Raw genomic sequence first — 20,806 nt, 5'->3', positions numbered from 1 at the left:
CGCTGGCCAATTTTCCCCTAACTAACCCAAGGGCAGTGAAAGCAATCACAGCACCCCAACCACTCTCCTGGCTAAGATCAGCTATCAGATTGGGAATCGAACCTGAGACTGTCTGGTTTGTATGGTTCAGTTACACACTGCCTTAATAACCTGAGCCACCTGTGCTAACCTTCAAACAGAAATACAGGATCACCCACAGCAAGAAAATTCACCACCTCGCCTATTAGGACCAATAAGATTTCCTCTCAATGAGTTTTAAGTAGTTTTGAGCTTCAAACGATGATCATGAGTTATTCAAGGTCAAACTGAAGCCCTCAATTGGATCAGAACCTTGGAATTTACTGAGTTGGACAGCTGAATCTGTACCTATACTTGAATAAGTTTAAAAAATGTTCTATACTCTTTCCCACCACCCCCCCCCCAACCTTTGTACCTGTTTTTCTCCTCCAGTTCCTTGTTTGCTTTTTTCTTGAACTTGGGGAGCAGCTGTTGGAGCAAGTCCTTAGCAGCATCACGGTCTTTCGCTGCTGCATTAGCACTGTTCTCATTGGTGAAATGAAAGATCGTAGTGTCACCTGTATGTAAAACCAGCTGAAGCTGAACTTTTGCTTTGCCTTCAGGGCTGATCTTCTGACCTGGAATTCAACCAACACTACAAATTCAAACTGATGAAATTATTACAACAGGTCATTTCAATGTACAGTGGATAGTGGGACAGAAGCTAAAATGGTATTGAGAAATTTCTACGGACTAATTTTTTTTAATTAATTTTCTTTTCATCAAGGTAGGGAGTGTTAATGCTGGGGAATTAAACACTTTCCATCAGGTGCTCAACGCCAGCATCAAGCACTTCCAGGCAAGTTATAACAACGTCCACATATGCAGCAATGTGCCACTTTCCATTTCCCACACCAGCTATCCTTTTAGCTTGAGTGAGATTCCTAATTTGGTACTAATTGGTGCTCATTTGCAGGCAATCTTGAATAATGGGCCCATATTCACCAGGAACTGGATTGTGACTAACTCATTTCAGCCTTAAAGCAACAGAGAAAGAACCCCCACAATTTAGGCTGGATTTGAAGTTGCAGAAATTAAAAACAAGTCTTGATCACGGAGGAGGTATAGCTCAGCCAAATGCAAAGTAAAGCTCTCTCTAGTCTTCCCAAACCATGTGTCTCAGCCCCAACCGTAGAAGAGCAATGAACTACTGACATTTTCCCCATTTCCTACCCCAATCATCCTGTGATCTCCCCGAGTGAGGCTGTCGATTAGTGCTGAATTAGAAATGCTTCTGTGCTGTAGCCCCATGCTGTGGGAAATTCATGTAAATATTAGATTTTAAAATGTTGGATCTTAAACTCTGGATGAACTTTTTGACTGCGAACTGTGTACGTACGTGAAATTGCTCATACTGGCTTAGAAGAGTGACTCATGTAATTACAAGGGCAGATCGAACCGGTTTTGGTCCATAACTGACAAAATATGCTTGTATGTACAAATCACATCAAGTACGAACCACATCACGTCACCCCTGGAAGGAGCCAGGACTAACTTAATCACATCAAGTACAAATCACATCACACCAAGGAGACCCAGGCGCTGGAAACTGTATAAAAGAAGCGAGCCAAAAGCCCTCGACACAGCGGAGAAGGAGATCATCACAAGAACACCTCGCTGTAGCACGAAAGCCGAAAACTACAAGCAAGAGAAGACCACGTGACGAGTCCTGGCATGATCCACGGTGAGAATGGGAAGTAAAAACCTGTCTGAGCCTATAAATTACTGCCTAGTGTTGTTAAGTTTTATACTTAATAAATCTTTCCAACTTGTTACAAGTTGACTAGTCTCGCTGTCGATTCCTTTGTCAAGTTCGAGCCCGAATTCCTTACAATGCCCACTAGGAACCAGAGCGAGACTGCCCAAACCCATTTCTTATACGACATATACAACCAGCAGAGAGAGGAAATTTTCATCCCATCAACATAGTCTGGGCTGGATTTGAACCTAGGTCTCAAGCGGGTCTAACCCACTGCACCTCCCAATTCTCCAGCAATGCTATTGACGCCCACCTAATAGGCAGACAGGACCTCCGCTTAACGTCTCATCCGATCAACAGCATCGCCAACAATGCAGCATCGCCTTCAATACTTCACTGGAGTATCAGCCTAGACTTAGAGCTCAAATTCACAATCTTCTGACCCAGGTGAAGATTCTACCAAGTGACCAAGCTGACTCCTTTAAAGACTTGGTCAGATCTATCCCTGCAGATAATAGCAGCACCTTACTAATCTACAATGAACAGAAGGGAGATTGTAGTGCAAGGAGGGAGCAAAGCGGTTTTTCTAAGTGTAGGTGGTCTATATCGGTGTACAATATTGAGCAGTGGGGTCACTGGGCTGTGGAGTAAGTGATATTGAGTAAAGAACTTATCAGGTAGAGTTGTGTATTGGAGTGCAAGTGTAAACAATGAATGGAGGGGGGGATACTGGGATTGCAGAGTACAGGATGTTGAATTGAGGGGATATCAAAGTGTGAGCACCACACAGACCCAGGACTGAACGTTTTGAGTCAGTGCTCCAATTCAGCATGGGTGAGGGAATGACGCCTGGAGTGGATGCCAGCAACAGAACAAGACCCAGAGCGTGCACCGCTGGGAGGCTGGAGTGGAACTGTCATCGACTCACTCCTCTCAGATACAGGTGAGTCACGGCGGCAAAGTGAGTCAGGAGAGTCTGAGACACAGCAGCCACTGACATGGACAAGTTTGACTGCAATAACATGCATGCACAAATCAAATCCAGTGTTTCAAATAGAATATTGAACTCTTGCTTTAATACAGTATTGATTTAAAACCTCGGTTAAAGTAAAGCAGACTGCACTGTTATTGTAAATACCCGAATGAAACCTTCCGTCTTAAAATCACAGCATTTCCCCTGGCTCCTTGTTCATTGCTAAGGGTGTAAACTATGTGAAGTAACACTTTGAGGATAGAGATTTAATCTAAAAATATAATTTCTTCATTATGGATGAACATGGAACATTCGCACATGATACTTCAATAGTGATTGGGGGACATGGTATACAAGTCTGTGAGGAGCTTAGGAAAAACTACAGGTTGCATGTGGTTGCCTAATTGCATTCCATCTTGAAAAGAATTTCAGGGAAACGTGTCCAAATGATCTTGCAAGAAAAGCCATTCTTTTGCCTCTTAAAATACAAGAACGGCCAGAGGCTCTGCCCCCTGCACCCCCACCGGGGCCCCCCGACAGGCCCCACCCGGGCCCCCGACAGGCCCCATCCCAAGCAAGTTTGGAAGCTAACTCACTGATTTCAATACTTAAAGGTTGACATCTCTGTAATCAGAGGGGGGATTGAGGGAATATATGGAGCCAAGGAGATATTTGTCTGTTGGCAAGTCCCCCCATACAGAGTGCCTACTGACAAATGTATTGTGGAATGGACACTGGTCATCTGCAGTCCTGAATGCCCATCCCTTCCAGCTGGAGCCAACAGAATGATGCACAAACCAGCAGTTCCCTTCATTAACCGCATTCATTAGATCATTGACAATCTGAAGTGTTTACACTAATATACTGCAGGTACTGAAGTTTTTTTTAAATTCAGAAATGTTGGCTGGGGTGCAGAACTACAAGCTGGATCAGAGAAATAAACTGGGGAGTGGGGGTGGCACTGCTAGTAATGGAGAGGCTGAAAATTATCAAGAGACAATTTAGGTTTAGCTTTTACGGAAGTCAAGTCACTTTGGGTAGAAATGTGCAATGCAAAAAGGAAGGCAAATTATTTACCTCATTGTTCAATACAAGTGTAATAATGCCAGCAAACCGCAGGGAAATCCTCTGGAATATTGTCCCTTTAACAAATTCTCACCCTGAACTAGGTGGACAGTAAAGATCCTTCTACACAGTTTTGTACTTTTGGCCAATGCCACAAGGAACTGGACTCATTTTATAAAGTTGATTTTACAATGGGATCCTTACAGCCAGAAGTAAGAGGAGATTTTCCTCCATCAGTTTGGACTGAATTTGGACCCAGGTCCAGGACACAATAGGCCAGTGTCAAACAACGGCACTACCCACTCTTCCTCTGACCAAAATACTTACAGCGGATGTCTGCATACATGTGGCTAATGACAAACCGATCCTTCCCCTCTGGTGTCCATGCTACACGCTCCGCCATCAGATATAAGGCCCCGTCCTGTTTTTTGTGCCGCACCTTCTTCACAATTAGCAGAACCTCCTCTGATGAAGTGGCCATGACAAACAGTTTGCAAGTGGATTCTGCAAAGAGAACGCAAGATAATGGCACTCAGTTTGCATGATTCATTCGAGGCTACAAAAACAACTAAGTCTTGTCTTCAAACAGCTCCCAATGTTTTATACATCTAATGTAAGCCAGTGTAATAACCCCATTGTTTCAGGATACCAACTGCTGCTAAACTATTTAACATGGTCCTTACCTCATTACTGACCCACTTCCTTCCAACAGTGAAGCATCCCAAAGCAGATCACTGAACATTAGAGGGACAAGCATTTATTTCTCAAGTATACCCAGCTTCAAAGAGAATCCTGCAGGAACAGGATACTAGGAAAAGTGGTTGAAGCTAGCTCACTGGATCCGTTTAACAAACAGCTAGATGCTGTAATGGGAAGTTGATGGGTTTGGTATTCTGGAAGGATGAGATCAAATGGACCAAAGGGTTTCTTCATCCAAAACTATCTTGTAAATCCAGTATTTTCTGCAAAATTGCGTCAAGTGCAGCTCTTTTAAAATGTGGTAAGTAATCATTAACTTAACTGCTCTTTTGTTTTTCTCATGCTACATTTGTTTTTTTAAAACAAGAATAATACTTTCGTTAAATGTTGACAATATGAAAGATCTGGTTTGGTTTAATGGTAAAAGGCCTGAATTAAAATACGCACAGCTAAAATGGTACAAGTGTTGCTAATGTACCGGGTTAATGACTATCAGTTTGCTTCCTGATTGTGATCCCTCTCACACCAGTCTTCAAACATGCTCTCTCCATTCCAACCTCTCTCATCTCTCCCTACTACTACAGTATTACTCCTCTGACCCTCTTTCATCATAAGCTGCAAATACACTCTTCCACATCCCTGCGTTAAAACCAGGCTCCTATGCCGATTCATTCTTTCACAAGAACTCTGGCACTTCTTTGCTCCCTGACTTATACATATTACATAGAATGCACAGCACAGAAACAGACCACACGCCCCAACAGGACCATGCTAGTGTTTATGCAGCACATGAGCCTCCTCCCTCGCTACTTCATCTCACCCTATCAGCATATCCTTCTATTCTTTTCTCCCTCATGTGTTTATCTAGCTTCCCCTTAAACGCATCTATGCTAGTCACACAACTACTCCTTGTGGTAGCAAGTTCCACATTCTAACCACTCTCTGGGTAAAGAAGTTTCTCCTACATTCCCTATTGGATTTATTAGTGGCTATCTTATATTTATGGCCCCTGGCTCTGGTCTCCCCTGCAAGAGGAAACATCTTTGCATCTACCATATCAAACCCTTTCATAATCTTAAAGGCCTCTATCAGGTCATCCCTCAGTCTTCTCTTTTCTAGAGAAAAGAGCCCCAACCTGTTGTGCCTCTATATGCTTTTTATATTATGGAGACCAGAACTATTGTCTGGAACGAGCTGCCAGAGGCAGTAGTAGAGGCGGGTACAATTTTGTCTTTTAAAAAGCATTTGGACAGTTACAAGGGTAAGATGGGTATAGAGGGATATGGGCCAAGGGCAGGCAATTGGGACTAGCTTAGTGGTATAAACTGGGCGACATGGACATGTTGGGCCGAAGGGCCTGTTTCCATGTTGTAAACTTCTATGATTCTATTCGATTCACAGTACTCCAAATGCGGTCTAACCAAGGTTCTATACAAGTTTAACATAACGCCCCTGCTTTTCAATTCTAACCCTTTAGTGCTTGCTTTGCTTTTTTTTTATCACCTTATTAACCTGCCTCACTACTTTTAGTGATCTGTGCATCTGTATCCCGAGATCCCTTTGCTCCTCTATCCCGTTTAGACTCTTATTATTCAAGCAGTATGTGGCCCCCTTATTCTGCCTATCAAAATGTAATAGCTCACCCTTATCTATATTGAAATTAATTTGCCAATTACACACCCATTCTGCAAGTTTATTAATGTCTTCCTGTATTTTGTCACAGTCCTCCTCAGTATTAACTCTCCTCCCAATTTGGTGTTGTCCACAAATTCCGAAGTCCAAACTGTTCATATAAATTGTGAACAACAGTGGTCACTGCACCAATCCTTGTGGAACACCACTTCCTACCTTTTGCCAGTCTGAGTAACTCCTTTAACCCCTACTCTGTATTTTCTGTTTTGTAGCCAGCTTGCTATCCATTCTGCTACTTGTCCCCTGACTCTACATGCTCCGACCTTAGTCATGAGTCTACAATGCGGTACCTTATCGAAGGCCTTTTGAAAATCCAAATATATTACATCTACTGCATTACCCTTGTCTACCCTTTGTTACTTCTTCAAAGAACTCAATAAGATAAGAAATCCCTGCTGACTATTCTTTATTATACTTTCAGTTTCTAGATGTTTTTCTATTACATCTTTGAGTAAGGATTCCATTATCTTTCCTTCACTGACATAAGCTAATTGGTCTATAGTTCCCTGGTTTTATTCAATCTCTCTTTTTATTCCTCTCTCCCCCATCGCCCCCTGCCCCCGCACCCCCCCCCCCCACCACCACAATCTACAATCTTCAGGCTTTTGAAACCAAAGCTTGGAATCACCTAATCACCATTTCCTGTTTAAAGTTGTTTTCTCTTTACAACTTTGTTGCTGTACTGCACTCTAACCTGGAGGCACTGATCACCCACATACAGTGGTCTCTGCAGACTCTGCACTGCATATGTAAGGAGCATATGGAGTTACCTGAACTGGGTGGAGCCATGGGGGTAGTACAGTTGGCCTCAGCATACCCCTGGACCAGAGACAAAAAGGGGCATGAAAAAAGCGCCAGACACCCCACTCCCAATTGCTATCCAGGTACTTTCGCTGGAAAATATGTATGTACAGCAACAGGCTCAGCCGAGCAGCCTGCCGAAATAATGGACACTTACCAGAAGATACCAAGGGGCAGCCAACCTTTGACCTTCAGCATTAGCAACGTCTTCAGGAGAGATGGGGGGAACTGGAGAGAGAAAAAAATATATTGTTTGCACGTGGAAAAGGTTTTAGCCACTTCCACTCATGCCTGACTGAGACAATGTCATTTGTCTTGAACACTTTCAGTGAAATCTGATAGGACTCTGCACTCTGGACCAGAATAAACAGCAGTCAGGCCTGACCAGGCACCGGACCAGTGCACACGTGCAGTCAGGTTAATCAATCCTGAGCCTGCTCTACTATGATATTTTAAAATTCAAACCCTTTATTACCTCAATTAGAAAAGAGACTAGGCCATGGATTTAAGGAACAATTACTATAGGACAGTCTCAGTGACATGGAAATAAGGCAAGATGGGTATAGGACAGCCTCAATGAAAGATATGGGGCAGATGGGTATAGGATCTGCTGAGTGACTTGCATTTATAGAGCGCCTTTAACATGGCAAAACGTCCCAAGGCGCTTCACAGGAGTGTTAAACAAAATTTGACACCAAGCCACATAAGGAGATAGCAGGTCTAGAGGAGGTTACAGAGATAGGGAGGGGTGAGGCCATGGAGTAATTTGAAAACAAGGATGAGAATTTTAAAAATTGAGGCATTGTGGACCAGGAGCCAATGTAGGTCAGTGAGCACAGGGGTGGATGGGTGAACTGGACTTGGTGCAAGTTAGGATACAGGCAGCAGAGTTTTGGATGAGCTCAAGTTTACGGAGGGCGCAAGGTGGGAGGCCAGCCAGGAGACCATTGAAATAGTCGAGTCTAGAGATAACGAAGGCACGGATGAGCTGAGGCAGGGGTGGAGACGGGATCACGGTGTAGAGCATGAACGGCAGCAAGTTGATTCCTCGGAAAGCCCGGCAAGTGACATCGTCGGACACAGTGTCACTATTCACTTTGTAATGTAAAAGGTGACCCCTCCCTCCCTTCTCCCCCAACCCCACTTTCTACCCAATAATGTGAAAACAATCCATGGCCTGTACACAATGCCCCATCAGCCACCACAGCTCTCTCCCAGAGTGTTTAGTTTGACGGAGTGATTAGCGACAGCGTGGGCCCTTCCAGTTTTCCATCGACCCGTGACCTCCTCCTGCACATGCGCCGGGCCACCCAATGACGTCACCCTCAGTGCATACTAAAAAGCTGCGGCTCTGTCACTTCCAATGATGTCACCCTCACCCATTCTCATTAAATGAAATGCACCCTCACTAAACCAAATTTGTAGCTCAAATTATGTAAAACAGTCAATGCTGTGTATTTTTCAAATTTAGCCTCAGAGAAACGGCTACAGCCCCCCGCATGGCAGGCAAAATCCCCTATGACTACTACATTTCTATATTTCACTGAGCGCCCTATGCAGTCCTTTGCCCCATGGTACCATGCTCAGGACTGCACTCCTTCAAGGTATTGTCACCCTCATTGGAATACCGTTTTGAGAGTGCTACATACCCAGATGATTCCTGCTCTGCCTGCCTCTTCCTAACCTTTCAAATGGCCACCCACCTGCTATCCTGAACTCTCTGTGGCTGCGGGGTGACCACCTCCTGGAACGTACGATCCAGGAAACCTACAGCCTCCCTTATGCTCTGCAGTGACTCCAGCCACCCCTCAAACTCAGAAACCCTCAAGCTTGAGCTCGAGCAACTGGAGGCATTTCCTGCACATGTGGCCCAGCAGGACACATGAAGCATCCTGAAGTTCCCAAATGGCGCAGGAATTGCAAGCAATGGGTCTCAGCTGCCCGTCCATTATATCACCTTGGTGAGCATCTCACCTTGTTCCACCCCTCTCTCCTCTCCTTTAAAATCCTCGTTCTCTACTACCACGCCAAGTTTCTCACCGAAATGTCTTCACTGCTTTCCTCCCTCAGCCTCTGCACCGAGTGACTTCTCATCCTCGGTGACTTCAACCTCCATCTCAACTCATCATGCTCTCTCTCCGCTGAGTTTACTGACCTCCTATCCTCTCTTAATCTCTCCCTCCATATAAACTCCCCTACCCAAATCCACGGCCACCCCCTCGACCTTGCCATCTCACGTGGCCTCTCTACTCCCATTGTGTCAATCACAGATAAGGCCATCTCTGCTCACTTCCTTGTATCTCTTTCCACCCACATCCCCCTTCCCCCTCCCAACCCCACTTCGCCCCTGGAAAAAACTCTCCCCAGGTCACTTACAAATTTTCAACTGTCGAGCCTTTGGCCCTCCCCATTCACCACGACATTTCTGCAGGTACCGATCTGCTCAATCACACCTCCACCTTTGATGCCCTTGTCACCATTAAAGCCATTACTCTCTCTCACCCTGGTTGTTTCCCCCTGGTACGGCCCTCATCTCCACTCCCTTAAGCCCTAGGGACACAGACTTGAACGTTTATAGCGGAAAACTGGTTTAGCCATTCACCGCCAGATCTGAATGGACCAGATAAAGCACTTTCGGGTCCTGCTCTCCTCTGCTAAAATTGCTCACTAGTCCAGGATCATCCTGGAATGCAAAGATAACCCCCAGCTTCTCTTCTCCACTACAAACAATCGTCTTAAACCCCTCTTCCCTGACTCCTCCGTCCTCATCTCCAATTATACAAGCGAGGAGCTCATGGACTACTTTGTCACTAAGATTGAGACCAACCATTCAGCTGCCTCTGCTGCCTCCCTTCCTTCCCCCAGCCCACCAAGCCAAACTTCCCCTACAGTTCCCCCCTGCCCGAGCCCTGAACTTGCATCTTTCTCTAGTATGCCCTCTCCGAGCTCATCTTGACCATGAGACCCAACTACTGTCCCGTCTCCAACCTCTCTTTCCTCTCCAAAGTCCTTGAATGTGTTGTTGCCTCCCCAATTCCGTGCCCACCTTTCCCACAACACCATGTTTGAATACCTCCAATCAGGTTTCCGCCCCGCCACAGTACTGAAGCGGCCCTTATCAAAGTCAAAAATGCCATCCCATATGACTGACCGTGGTAAACTATCCCGTCATCCTTCTCGACCTGTCTGCAGCCTTTGACACGATTGACCACAACATCCTTGTCCAATGCCTCTCCTTCGTCATCCAGCTGGGTGAGACTGCCCTTGCCTGGTTCCATTCTTATCTATCCTTCATAGTCAGAGATTCACCTGACTTCTCTTCCCACTCCCGCACCATTACCTCTGGAGTCCCCCAAGGATCTATCCTTGACCATCTCCTATTTCTCATCTACATGCGGTCCCTCGGCGACATCATCCGAAAACACGTCAGGTTCCACATGTACGCTAACGACACCCAGCTCTACCTCACCACCACCTCCCTTGACCCCTCCACAGTCTCTGATTTGTCACACTGCTTGTCCAACATCCAGTACTGGATGAGCAAAAATTTCCTCCAATTAAATATTGGGAAGACCACTGTCTTCGGTCCCCGCCACAAGCACTGTTCCCTAGCCACCAACTCCATCCCTCCCTCCCAGCCACTGTCTGAGGCTGAACCAGATCGTACGCAACCTTGGCATCCTATTTGACCCAGGGATGAGCTTCCAACCACATATCTGCTCCACCTCCGTAACATTGCCCCTGCCTCAGCTCATCTGCTGCTGAAACCCTCATCCATGCCTTTGCTACCTCTAGACCAATACACTCCTGGCCAGCCTCCCATCTTCCACCCTCAATATACTTGAGCTCATCCAAAGCTCTGCTGTATCCTAACTCGCAGAAAGTCTTGTTCACCCATCACCTCTGTGCTCGCTGACCTACACTGGCTCCCGGTCCACCAACACCTTGATTTTAAAATTCTCATCCTCATGTTGAAATCCCTCCATGGCCTCACCCCTTCTTATCTGAACTCGCGAGTGTCGGCGCTGTGCGTCCTCTGTAATCGGTAGTGTTAGCGCTGTGATTTCTTTGAAATTAGTAGCCTGTCTGACAATGACTGGATCAAATTACACATTCCAAAGAACTTGAATTACTCTGCAGCAGACTGGATCAAATTACACATTCCAGACAAAGGGTTGGGTGAGTACTCCCCTTGCACATCAAAAAAATATCTGAAATAGAAACAGAAAATGCTGGAAAAGCTCAGCAAGTGAGGCAGCATCTGTGGAGAAAGAAACAGAGTTAACATTTCAGGTCGAAGACCTTTCGTCAGAACTCTCCTTCCACATCCTGACGGTGGGAATGCAGCCACATTTCTTACGTGCTACTCTCAATTCAAACTGCTCTACCATCGTGTGGAGATGCCGGTGATGGACTGGGGTTGACAATTGTAAACAATTTTACAACACCAAGTTATAGTCCAGCAATTTTATTTTAAATTCACAAGCTTTCGGAGATTTTCTCCTTCCTCAGGCAAATGCCTGAGGAAGGAGAAAATCTCCGAAAGCTTGTGAATTTAAAATAAAATTGCTGGACTATAACTTGGTGTTGTAAAATTGTTTACAATTGCTCTACCATCAGTGACAGACCTGTAGCTACCTGTACTTCACCCTAGTGTTACACAGTCCCAGGTTCACAGACAACATCCTGTTTCTCACCTCCCCCACCAAATACACAGTGACTACTGCCAGGGACTAACGCACGCGCACTGGGACCCAGAGCGCGTTGGGCCATGCATGCGCATTTTAGGTCCCTAAATGCCCTCACTGCCGTTCACTAAAAGCACAGACTGAAGGCCCAGCACCAAAAATGCAGCCGATGCAGATAGTCATAAGGGTGGGGGGGGGGGGGAGGGGGGTGGGGAGAGGGGGAGGGGGAGGCAGAAACGGAGGGGGGAAATGGGGGAAACAGAAGCAGCTGAGGAAGGGGGGAGCCCAGAGGGAACAGAGCCGGGGGGTGGAGGGGAGAGAATGTGATCCAGATCTAAAAGTGGGGGGGGGTGGGGGTAAAGAGTGGGAGAACGTGGTCCAGACAGGGAGATGGATCACGTTCACCTCCTCCGCCACCAATCACCCTCTTCCTGAACGGCAGCGAGTTGATTTCTCGGAAAGACCGGCGCATGCACGGCCAGTGACATCATCGGAGGCGGTGTCACCATTCACTTTGTGATGTAAATTGTGACCCTCCCCCCGCCCCACTTTCTACCCAATAAACCTGAAAACAATCCATGACCCACACACAGTGCCCCATCAGTCACTGCAGTTCTCTCCCACAGTGTTTAGTTTGTCGGAGCGATTAGTGACAGTTTCCCATCGACCCGTGACATCCTCCTGCGCGAGCCCCGGGCCACCCGATGACATCACTCTCAGCGCATGCTAAAAAGCTACGGCTCCGCCGGTGACATCATTTCCAATTACGACACCCTCACTCGTTCTCCTTGAATGAAATGTGCCTCACTAAACCAACCTTGCAGCTCAAATTATGTAAAATAGTCAATGCTGTGGATTTGTCAAACTCAGCCTCACAGAGAAACGGCTACAGCTCCCCACATGATCTTGTGGTGCCCGTTCATGGGACCACATATTTGAGGGGACCCACAAATCAATTGCTGGGTTGGCCTGGCGTCGAGTATTTTCAGAGTCAAAGCGAGGTGGGAGGATACTCAATGTGGAGGCCTCATTCCTCCAGCAGACAGGGGAGTTTGGTGGGAGTTTTTAAATCAGATCATGCTGATAGCATTCAACAAGGTTCAACATAAGAGACTTTTTAAAAAAAAGAGAGCACCTGGAATTGGAGACAACCTATTGACTTGCCCTCCACAGCTGTCTCTGAACCTGGACATCAGTTCGTCGATGCTCCAAGCAGACTCCACCCTATCTACATCAACCTTATCCCACCATGGAACCTCTAACTTTAACTCTGGACTCACTCCTATTGTTTCCTCTCTATTCCCTGTTTATTACCAGGATCTATCCATCTATCCTAACCTTGCTATGTGACCACGCCTATGTAACTTGAGTTTCCCTGTGTCCATTCCCGTGCGCGTTTGGCTGCCTCTCCGGACCAGAGACCATTACTTTTGTTTCACCTTTTTTCTGTTTTTCTCTTTACTCCTCCAAGGCCCCTCTCTCCTGTTGTCATGCCTCCTTTCATTTTTCCTCTCTCGAGTACTATGCCCCCCCAAAACCCTACCCCAACCCTTCACCACTCCTCGACCTTCCCACTCTCTTGCTGCTGTCCCAGGCTTGACTCCTTTAGATAAGCCTACAGCTTCCCTCTGTGCCTCCCTTAGCATCCTCCGAAGGGCCCATCGAGGCACTTGTCGCTGCCTCCTTACGAGCAGCAACCCCAACTGCCCTATCCTACTCTCTCATCGACTTTCCCACCCAGTGCGCCCAATGGGGGCTAATCTTGCCAATCTCCTTCCCGTCCCACTCACCCCTCCCAGCGCTGTGGATTTTGCCAGCGGATCAGCTATCACTGCCCCCCGCCGTATCTCCCTCCAGAATCTCCGTTCACTTGTGAACAAGGCCCTTGCCGTCCATGAGCTTATTGTGGACGATTGCATCGACATCATGGCCTTCATGGAAACATGGCTGATGGGTGATAACACCTTCCCCCTTAATGAAGCCTCCCTGCCTGACTATATCGTCCACCACTTGACCACTGCAGTGGCGGTGTGGCCCTCATCACCAAATCACACCTTGGCCTTTCCCCCTACTCTTCTGGCACCTTCTCCTCCTTTTGAGCATCTCACCTTGTTCCACACCTCTCATCTCTACTTTAAAATCCTCATTCTCTACCGCCCACTTTCTCACCGAAATACCTTCACTGCTTTCCTCCCTCAGCCTGAGCGACTTCTCATCCTCGGTGACTTTATCCTCCATCTAAACTAATCACACTCTCTCTCCTCTGAGTTCACTGCCCTCCTATCCTCTCAATTTCTCCTCCACATAAACTCCCCTACCCATATTCACGGCAACCCCCCCCCGCCCCCCACCTTGCCATCTCACGTTGTCCTTATGCTCCCATCGTGTCAATCACTGATAAGGCCATCTCTGATCACTTCCTTGTATCCCTCTCCACCCACATCTCCCTTCTCCCTTCCCCCTCCCAATCCCATTTCCTTCTGCGTTCGTCCCTGGAAAAAACTCTGCCCCAAGTCACTTACAACGACACTTTCAAATTCCCAATTGTCTGGCCTCTGGCCCTCCATTCACCAGGACATTTCTGCAGCAACCGTTTTGCTCAATCACACCCTCACCTCCACCTTGTTGCATTAAAACCATTACTCTCTCTTACCCTGGTCACATCTTTCTTTAGTTTCTCTTCCTATCTCTCCCGAAGCCCTCTCGAAGCTCATCTGGACCATGAGACCCACCTCCTGCTCCCTTGACCCTATTTCTACCAAACTGCTGACCACTCAACTTCCCTTCCTGGCCCCCATGTTAGCTGAAATTGTTAACGGTTCCTTCTCCTCAGGTACTGTCCCCCTCCCCTTTAAATCTGCTGTCATCACCCCCTCCCCAAAAAACCCACCCTTGATCCCTCTGTCCTTGCAAACTACCGCCCCATCTCAAACCTCCCTTTCCTCTCCAAACTCCTTGATCGTGTTGTCGCCTCCCAAGTGCATGCCCATGTTTCCTACATGTTTGAATTCCTCCAATCAGGTTTCTGCTCATGCTGCGGTACTGAAAAGGCCTTTATCAAAATCACAAATGCCATCCTATGTGACTGTGACCACGGTAAACTATCCCTCCTCATCCTTCTCGACCTGTCTGCAGCCTTTGACATGGTTGACCACACCATCCTCCTCCAACACCCCTCATCCAGCTGGGTGGGACATCGCCTTTCTAGTTCCATTCTTACCTATCCAGTCATAGCCAAAGAATTATCTGCAATGGCTTCTCTTCCCACTCCAGCACCGTTACCTCTGGAGTCCCCCAAGGATTTGTCCTTGGCCCCCTCCTATTTCTCATCTACATGCTGCCCCTCAGTGAAATCATCCAAAAACAAGTCAGGTTCCACATGTACGCTGACAACACCCAGCTCTACCTCACCACCACCTCCCTCGACCTCTCCACTGATTTGTCACACTGCTTGTCCATCAGCAAAAATTTCCTCCTACTAAATATTGGGAAGACCAAAGCCACTGTCTTCGGTCCCCGCCACAAACTCTATTCCCTAGCCACTGACTCCATCCCTTCCCCTGGCCGCTGTCTGAGGTTGAACCAGACCATACGCAACCTTGGCATCCTATCTGACCCAGGGATGAGCTTCCAACTGCATATCCGTTCCATCACCAAGACCGCCTAATTCCACCTCTGTAAAATTGCACGTCTCTGCCCCTACCTCAGCTCATCCGCTGCTGAAACCCTCATCCATGCCTTTATTACCTCTAGACTTGACTATTCCAATGCTCTCCTGGCCAGCCTCCCATCTTCCACCCTCAATATACTTGAGCTCATCCAAAACTCTGCTGCAAGTATCCTAACTCACAGCAAGTCTTGTTCACCCATCACCCCTGTTCTCACTGACCTACATTGGCTCCTGGTCCACCAACACCTTGATTTTAAAATTCTCATCCTCATGTTGAAATCCCTCCACGGCCTCACACCTTCCTATCTGAACGTGGTAGTCAGCAGTGTGCATTCTCTGAACTCGACAGTATTAGCACTGTGAGTTCTCTGAACTCGGTAGTGTTAAAGTTGTCTGTTTTCTGAAATCAGCAGTGTTAGCACTGTGTCTTGTCTGAATTCTGTAGCCTGACAATGACTGGATCAAATGACATATTCCAGAGAATTTGAATTACTCTGCAACAGACTGGATCAAATTACACAGTCCAAAGGGTTGGATGAGTACTGTCCTCCCACATCCTGACGGTGGCAATACCAGAACGTGCTACTACCACCATAGTGGTGGCAGTTGACGCGGCCCATCAAATACTGCAACTCAGCAGCCTCGTACTGTCAGATAATCAACCTTTGTCATTGCAAAACTATTTCACCTTTCAGTCAGAGAGTCTGTCACACCTCTCTCCTGCAGAGAGAGATTAGCAAACAGAGCAATGGATCAGCAGAGAGAAATCTTCAAATATGAGATGGATAGAACATCAAATAAATATATAAGACGAAAAGAAGGTGCATCAAAGAATAGAGTTCCATGGATAAATAAAGGGATTAAAACTAAACAAACTTAAAAAGACATATGATAAAGTTAGAGCTAACATTACTAATGAAAATCACAAGGAATATAGAAAGTGTAGTGAGAATGTGGACAGAGAGATTTGAATGGCTTAAAGAGACTATGAAAAAATGCTAGCAGATAACAATGGAAATATTATAGGTTCTTGCAAATTAATAAAAAGTAAAAGAATTATTAAAAAGTGGGTAGGACCGCTCAGGAACGAAGGAGGGAATCTTAAGGGTGGAAAATGAAAGTATGGCAGAGACATTAAATAAATATTTTGCACTTTTTGTTTTACAAATGATGGTGGAAGGGAGAACATAGTTGTACTAGAGGAGGATATAGAATAAGTGATAGAGCTAACTGTAGGAAAGGAATTGGTTCTGCAAAAATTAGCAGTACTCAGGGTGGATATGTCAATGGGCCCTGGTAGCATGCTGTTGAAAAAAGTTAGAAAGGAGATAGCTGAGGGTCTGGCCACAATTTTTCAATCCTCCTCAGATATACAAATTGTGCTGGGGAACTGAAAGATAGCCAATGCAACAACTCTGTTCAAGATTGGAAAGGATTAACAAGGTAACTATAAAATAGTCTTACATCAGTTGTATGCAAACTTTTGGAATCCATAATTTGAGATAAAGTTAGGAAGCATTTAGAAATGCATGAGCTAATCAAGGACAGCCAGGTTGGATTTGCTAAAGGCCTGTAATGATTCACAAATTTAATAAAGTTTTTTTGAAGTGACTGATTGGATAAAGGGAATGTAGTAGATGTAGTGTATATAGATTTTCAAACTGCATTCAATAAAGGTGTTTCAAGCGAAGTTCAAGTATATGGTATAGAAGGAAATATAGCAGCATGAACAGAAAGATGGTTGATGGGACAGAAAATAAAGTTATGGTAAATGGGTGTTGCTCAGACTGGAGAAGGGTTGGAGGTGGTATACTCTGGGGTCAGGTCTCAATGCACTTTGGTTCTCAGTATATGTAGATGATTTGAACTGGGGCATAGGGAACACAATCTCAAAATTTACACAAAAATAGGGGGCTTGCCAACTAGTTAAGAAGAATATAAAAGATTTCAGAACAACAGACGGGTTAGCAGAATGGGCTGGCAGGTGGCAGATGCAACTTAATGTGGAGAATGTGAGGTAATACATTTAGAGAGGAAAAACAAGGAATGGGAGTATACAATTAATAGAAAGACTCTCAAGGGTGTGGATTAACAGAGACCTAGCCGATCAAAAACTTAATGTCCTGAAAGTGCAGATACAGGTAGATAAAGCCATAAAGAAAACCAACAGTAAGTAATAAGGTAGTTGTGATAAATTTGGACAAACATTAGGGTACAGTTAAAGTGCTGTGTGCAGTTTTGGGCACCCCCTTATAGAAAGGACATTAAAGCCATAGAGAGGGTACAGCGTAGATTTACCAAGATGATGCCAGGAATGGAAAACTGTAGTTTTGAGGCGAGACTTGTGACACTGCGACTATTTCCACTGAAGCAGAGAAGGCTAAGAGGAGATGTAAAAAGGCTTTTAAAATTATTAAGGACTTTAATAGAATGAATAGGGAAAGGCTATTTCCTTTGGTTGGGGAGTCGTTGACAAGGGTGCGTCAATTTAGAATTGTCACTAAGAGTGAGAAGAGAGATTAGCAGAAATTTCTTTACACAGAGGACTGTTGGAGCAAGGAATGCTTTCTCACGGGGGCGGTTGAGGTGGAGACCATTGCATCTTTTAAGGGAAAATTGGATAAATATTTAAAGCACAGCAAGGTACCGAGTTATTGGGAGAGTGCGGCAGTGGAGTTAGTTTTGGATTGCTCTAACAAAGAGCCAGCAGAGACACAGTGGGCCAAATGGCTACTTCTGTGCTATAAACTTCTATGATTTCTATGAGTATAGCCGACAGTCAATTCAATTAATTGGTCCTCATGTCATAAACCACAAAACTGAAGCTCAAACAGTTAATAAGTATCAAAAATGAGTGTCAGCAGGCAATTCAAACATGAAGCAAGACACAGCCCAGCCTGACTGTCCTCACTCGTCAGCATCACTAGATAACAATCAGAACAACCATCTACATTTATATAGCGCCTTTAATGTAGTAAAACGTCCCAAGGCACTTCACAGGAGCGTTATCAAACAAAATTTGAAACTGAGCCACATAAGGACAGGTGACCAAAAGTTTTGTCATAGAGGCAGGGTTTAAGGAGCATCTTAAAGGAGGAGAGGCAGAGAGGTTTAGGGAGGAAATTCCAGGGCTTTAGGGCCTAGACAGTTGAAGGCATGGCCGCCAATGGTGGAGCAATGAAAATCGGGGATGCACAAGAGGCCAGAATTGCAGGAGCTCAGAGATCTTGAAGGGTTGTACAGCAGGAGGAGGTTTAGCAAGACTGAGAGAGGCGAAGCCATGGGAGGTATGTGATGCCCAGTATGGTTCAATACGGTGCACCAATGCTCAAGGTTAATGTATGAAGAATGACCATCGGGGTGAGATACTGGAGAACAGTCACAGCCAGTGGAACCTTATCCCAGGAGAGGATGGGAGAAAACAGGCAAAGAAAGAAAGGCACAGCTGCATTTGCAGCTCACCTGTGGGAGATCAATGCAGGGTCGATGCTGGGGAAGGAGCCTGGGTGAGAGGTCTGAATGTTTGAAAAAAAATTGTGAAGTCAAAAATTCTCAATTTTACAAAAAGGCTACAGAGGGAGAGAGCTGTGGCCAGTTCCTCAATGATGCTCTAAGAATTAAGAGGGCTGACAGACATCACATTTTCAGAAATGTTGTTGCCCATAGTTATACACAATCATTTGGCACTAAGGAAAAACTTTTTTAAAAAATTAAGAAAAAATATTACAGTAGGAAAAACTACAGCAGAGTGGGACAGCATAAGAGCTGAGGCATTCAGTGAAAAGAACTATAGCATATAAAACAAGAATGAAAGACGGGAGCAAAAATTAAAAAGTGGGAGTGAAAGGATAAAAAAAAAATCAAAGAAAGATGAAAAGATTGAAGCCTTGGGTAAGAGAGGGGATTAAAGAAGCAAAATCAATGACGAAGTAAGAGTAGCTGTACCAGAACTGCTTGAAGACAGTGACGTTTTTATGAAATATAAATCCACCCTTTGTCCTCAACCACCATGCAGCCCCCGATCTCCCGCCGCCAGGCAGCCCCCCGACCTCCCGCCGCCAGGCAGCCCCCCGACCTCCCGCCGCCAGGCAGCCCCCCGACCTCCCGCCGCCAGGCAGCCCCCCGACCTCCCGCCGCCAGGCAGCCCCCCGACCTCCCGCCGCCAGGCAGCCCCCCGACCTCCCGCCGCCAGGCAGCCCCCCGACCTCCCGCCGCCAGGCAGCCCCCCGACCTCCCGCCGTCAGGCAGCCCCCCGACCTCCCGCCGTCAGGCAGCTGAAGATGGTTGGGCCTCGGACACTGCCCTGAGGAACTCCTGCAACGATGTCCTGGGGCTGAGATGATTGGCCTCCAACAACCACTACCATCTTCCTTTGCGCTAGGTATGATTCCAGCCACTGGAGAGTTTTCCCCCTGATTCCCATCGACTTCAATTTTACTAGGGCTCCTTGGTGCCACACTCAGTCAAATGCTGCCTTGATGTCAAGGGCAGTCACTCTCACCTCACCTCTGGAATTCAGCTCTTTTGTCCATCTTTGGACCAAGGCTGTAATGAGGTCTGGAGCCGAGTGGTCGTGGCGGAACCCGAAATGAGCATCGGTGAGCAGGTTATTGGTGAGTAAGTGCTGCTTGATAGCACTGTCGACGACACCTTCCATCACTTTGCTGATGGTTGAGAGTAGACTGATGGAACGATAATTCGCTGGATTGGATTTGTCCTGCTTTTTGTGGACAGGACATACCTGGGCAATTTTCCACATTGTCGGGTATATATGTATGGTGATAACATGCAGCTTTATCATTACACCTTGTCTTTTGATTTCAAGGCTATTAAATCAATCTTCCAACTGCCTGTCTAACATCAAAATGAATCATAATTTCCTCTAACTCAATGTAAGCAAAACTGAAGCCATCATTTTTAGGTGCCATCAGCTCACATGTCCCCCTCCTCTTAAATTCATTAATTTCTTGATTGCCATCTCAGGCCAAGTCAGGTAGCTCAGAATCTTGGCTTGTTGCTTAATCCAATACTTAGTTTCTTTCCCACATCTGTGCCATAACCAATACACACTTCTTCCACCTTCAAAACATCACCCGCCTCCACCCCCACCTCTCCCTACTGCTGCCAAAACTCTAATCCGTGCGTTTATCACTTTGAGGCTCAAGCTCTAATATTCTCCAGCTGGCCTTCCCTCTATTGCCCTCCTGAATTACAATTCACTTGGAATGCTGCTGTCCACATCCTTACCCACTCAAAGCCCTGCACTTCCATCAGCAGGCTTCACTGGACCTCTGTAGCCCTCACATCAATTTCTAACTTCAAATCTACATCCTTGTTTTTAAATGCCTCTTTGTCCTTGCGGCCTCCTTCATCTCCATGTTCCTGGGAAGCTGCTGCACCCTTACCGAAGAGGGAAAGTTTTCTGGACTGTAGAGTAACTGAAGATGGTCTAACAGTCTTGC

The 20,806-nt window shown here is 46.2% G+C and overlaps 1 protein-coding gene across 1 annotated transcript in view; it reads right to left on the bottom strand.

The window, feature by feature from the left end:
- Positions 1–20,806, bottom strand: part of gtf2h1 (general transcription factor IIH, polypeptide 1) — an 82,135-nt gene that overhangs the window by 53,260 nt on the left and 8,069 nt on the right. Inside the window, exons 2-4 of the mRNA XM_067993766.1 lie at positions 7,144–7,214; positions 4,122–4,298; positions 434–635 (exon numbers count right to left, since the gene is read on the bottom strand). Coding sequence (XP_067849867.1) covers positions 434–635; positions 4,122–4,275 — 356 coding nt within the window. The 5' untranslated portion in view covers positions 4,276–4,298; positions 7,144–7,214. The remainder of the gene's footprint in view (positions 1–433; positions 636–4,121; positions 4,299–7,143; positions 7,215–20,806) is intronic.

The sequence above is a fragment of the Heptranchias perlo genome, chromosome 12 (assembly GCF_035084215.1).
Source record: "Heptranchias perlo isolate sHepPer1 chromosome 12, sHepPer1.hap1, whole genome shotgun sequence".
Taxonomy (NCBI): Eukaryota; Metazoa; Chordata; class Chondrichthyes; order Hexanchiformes; family Hexanchidae; genus Heptranchias; species Heptranchias perlo.
This window is presented reverse-complemented; position numbering and strand designations above follow the sequence as displayed.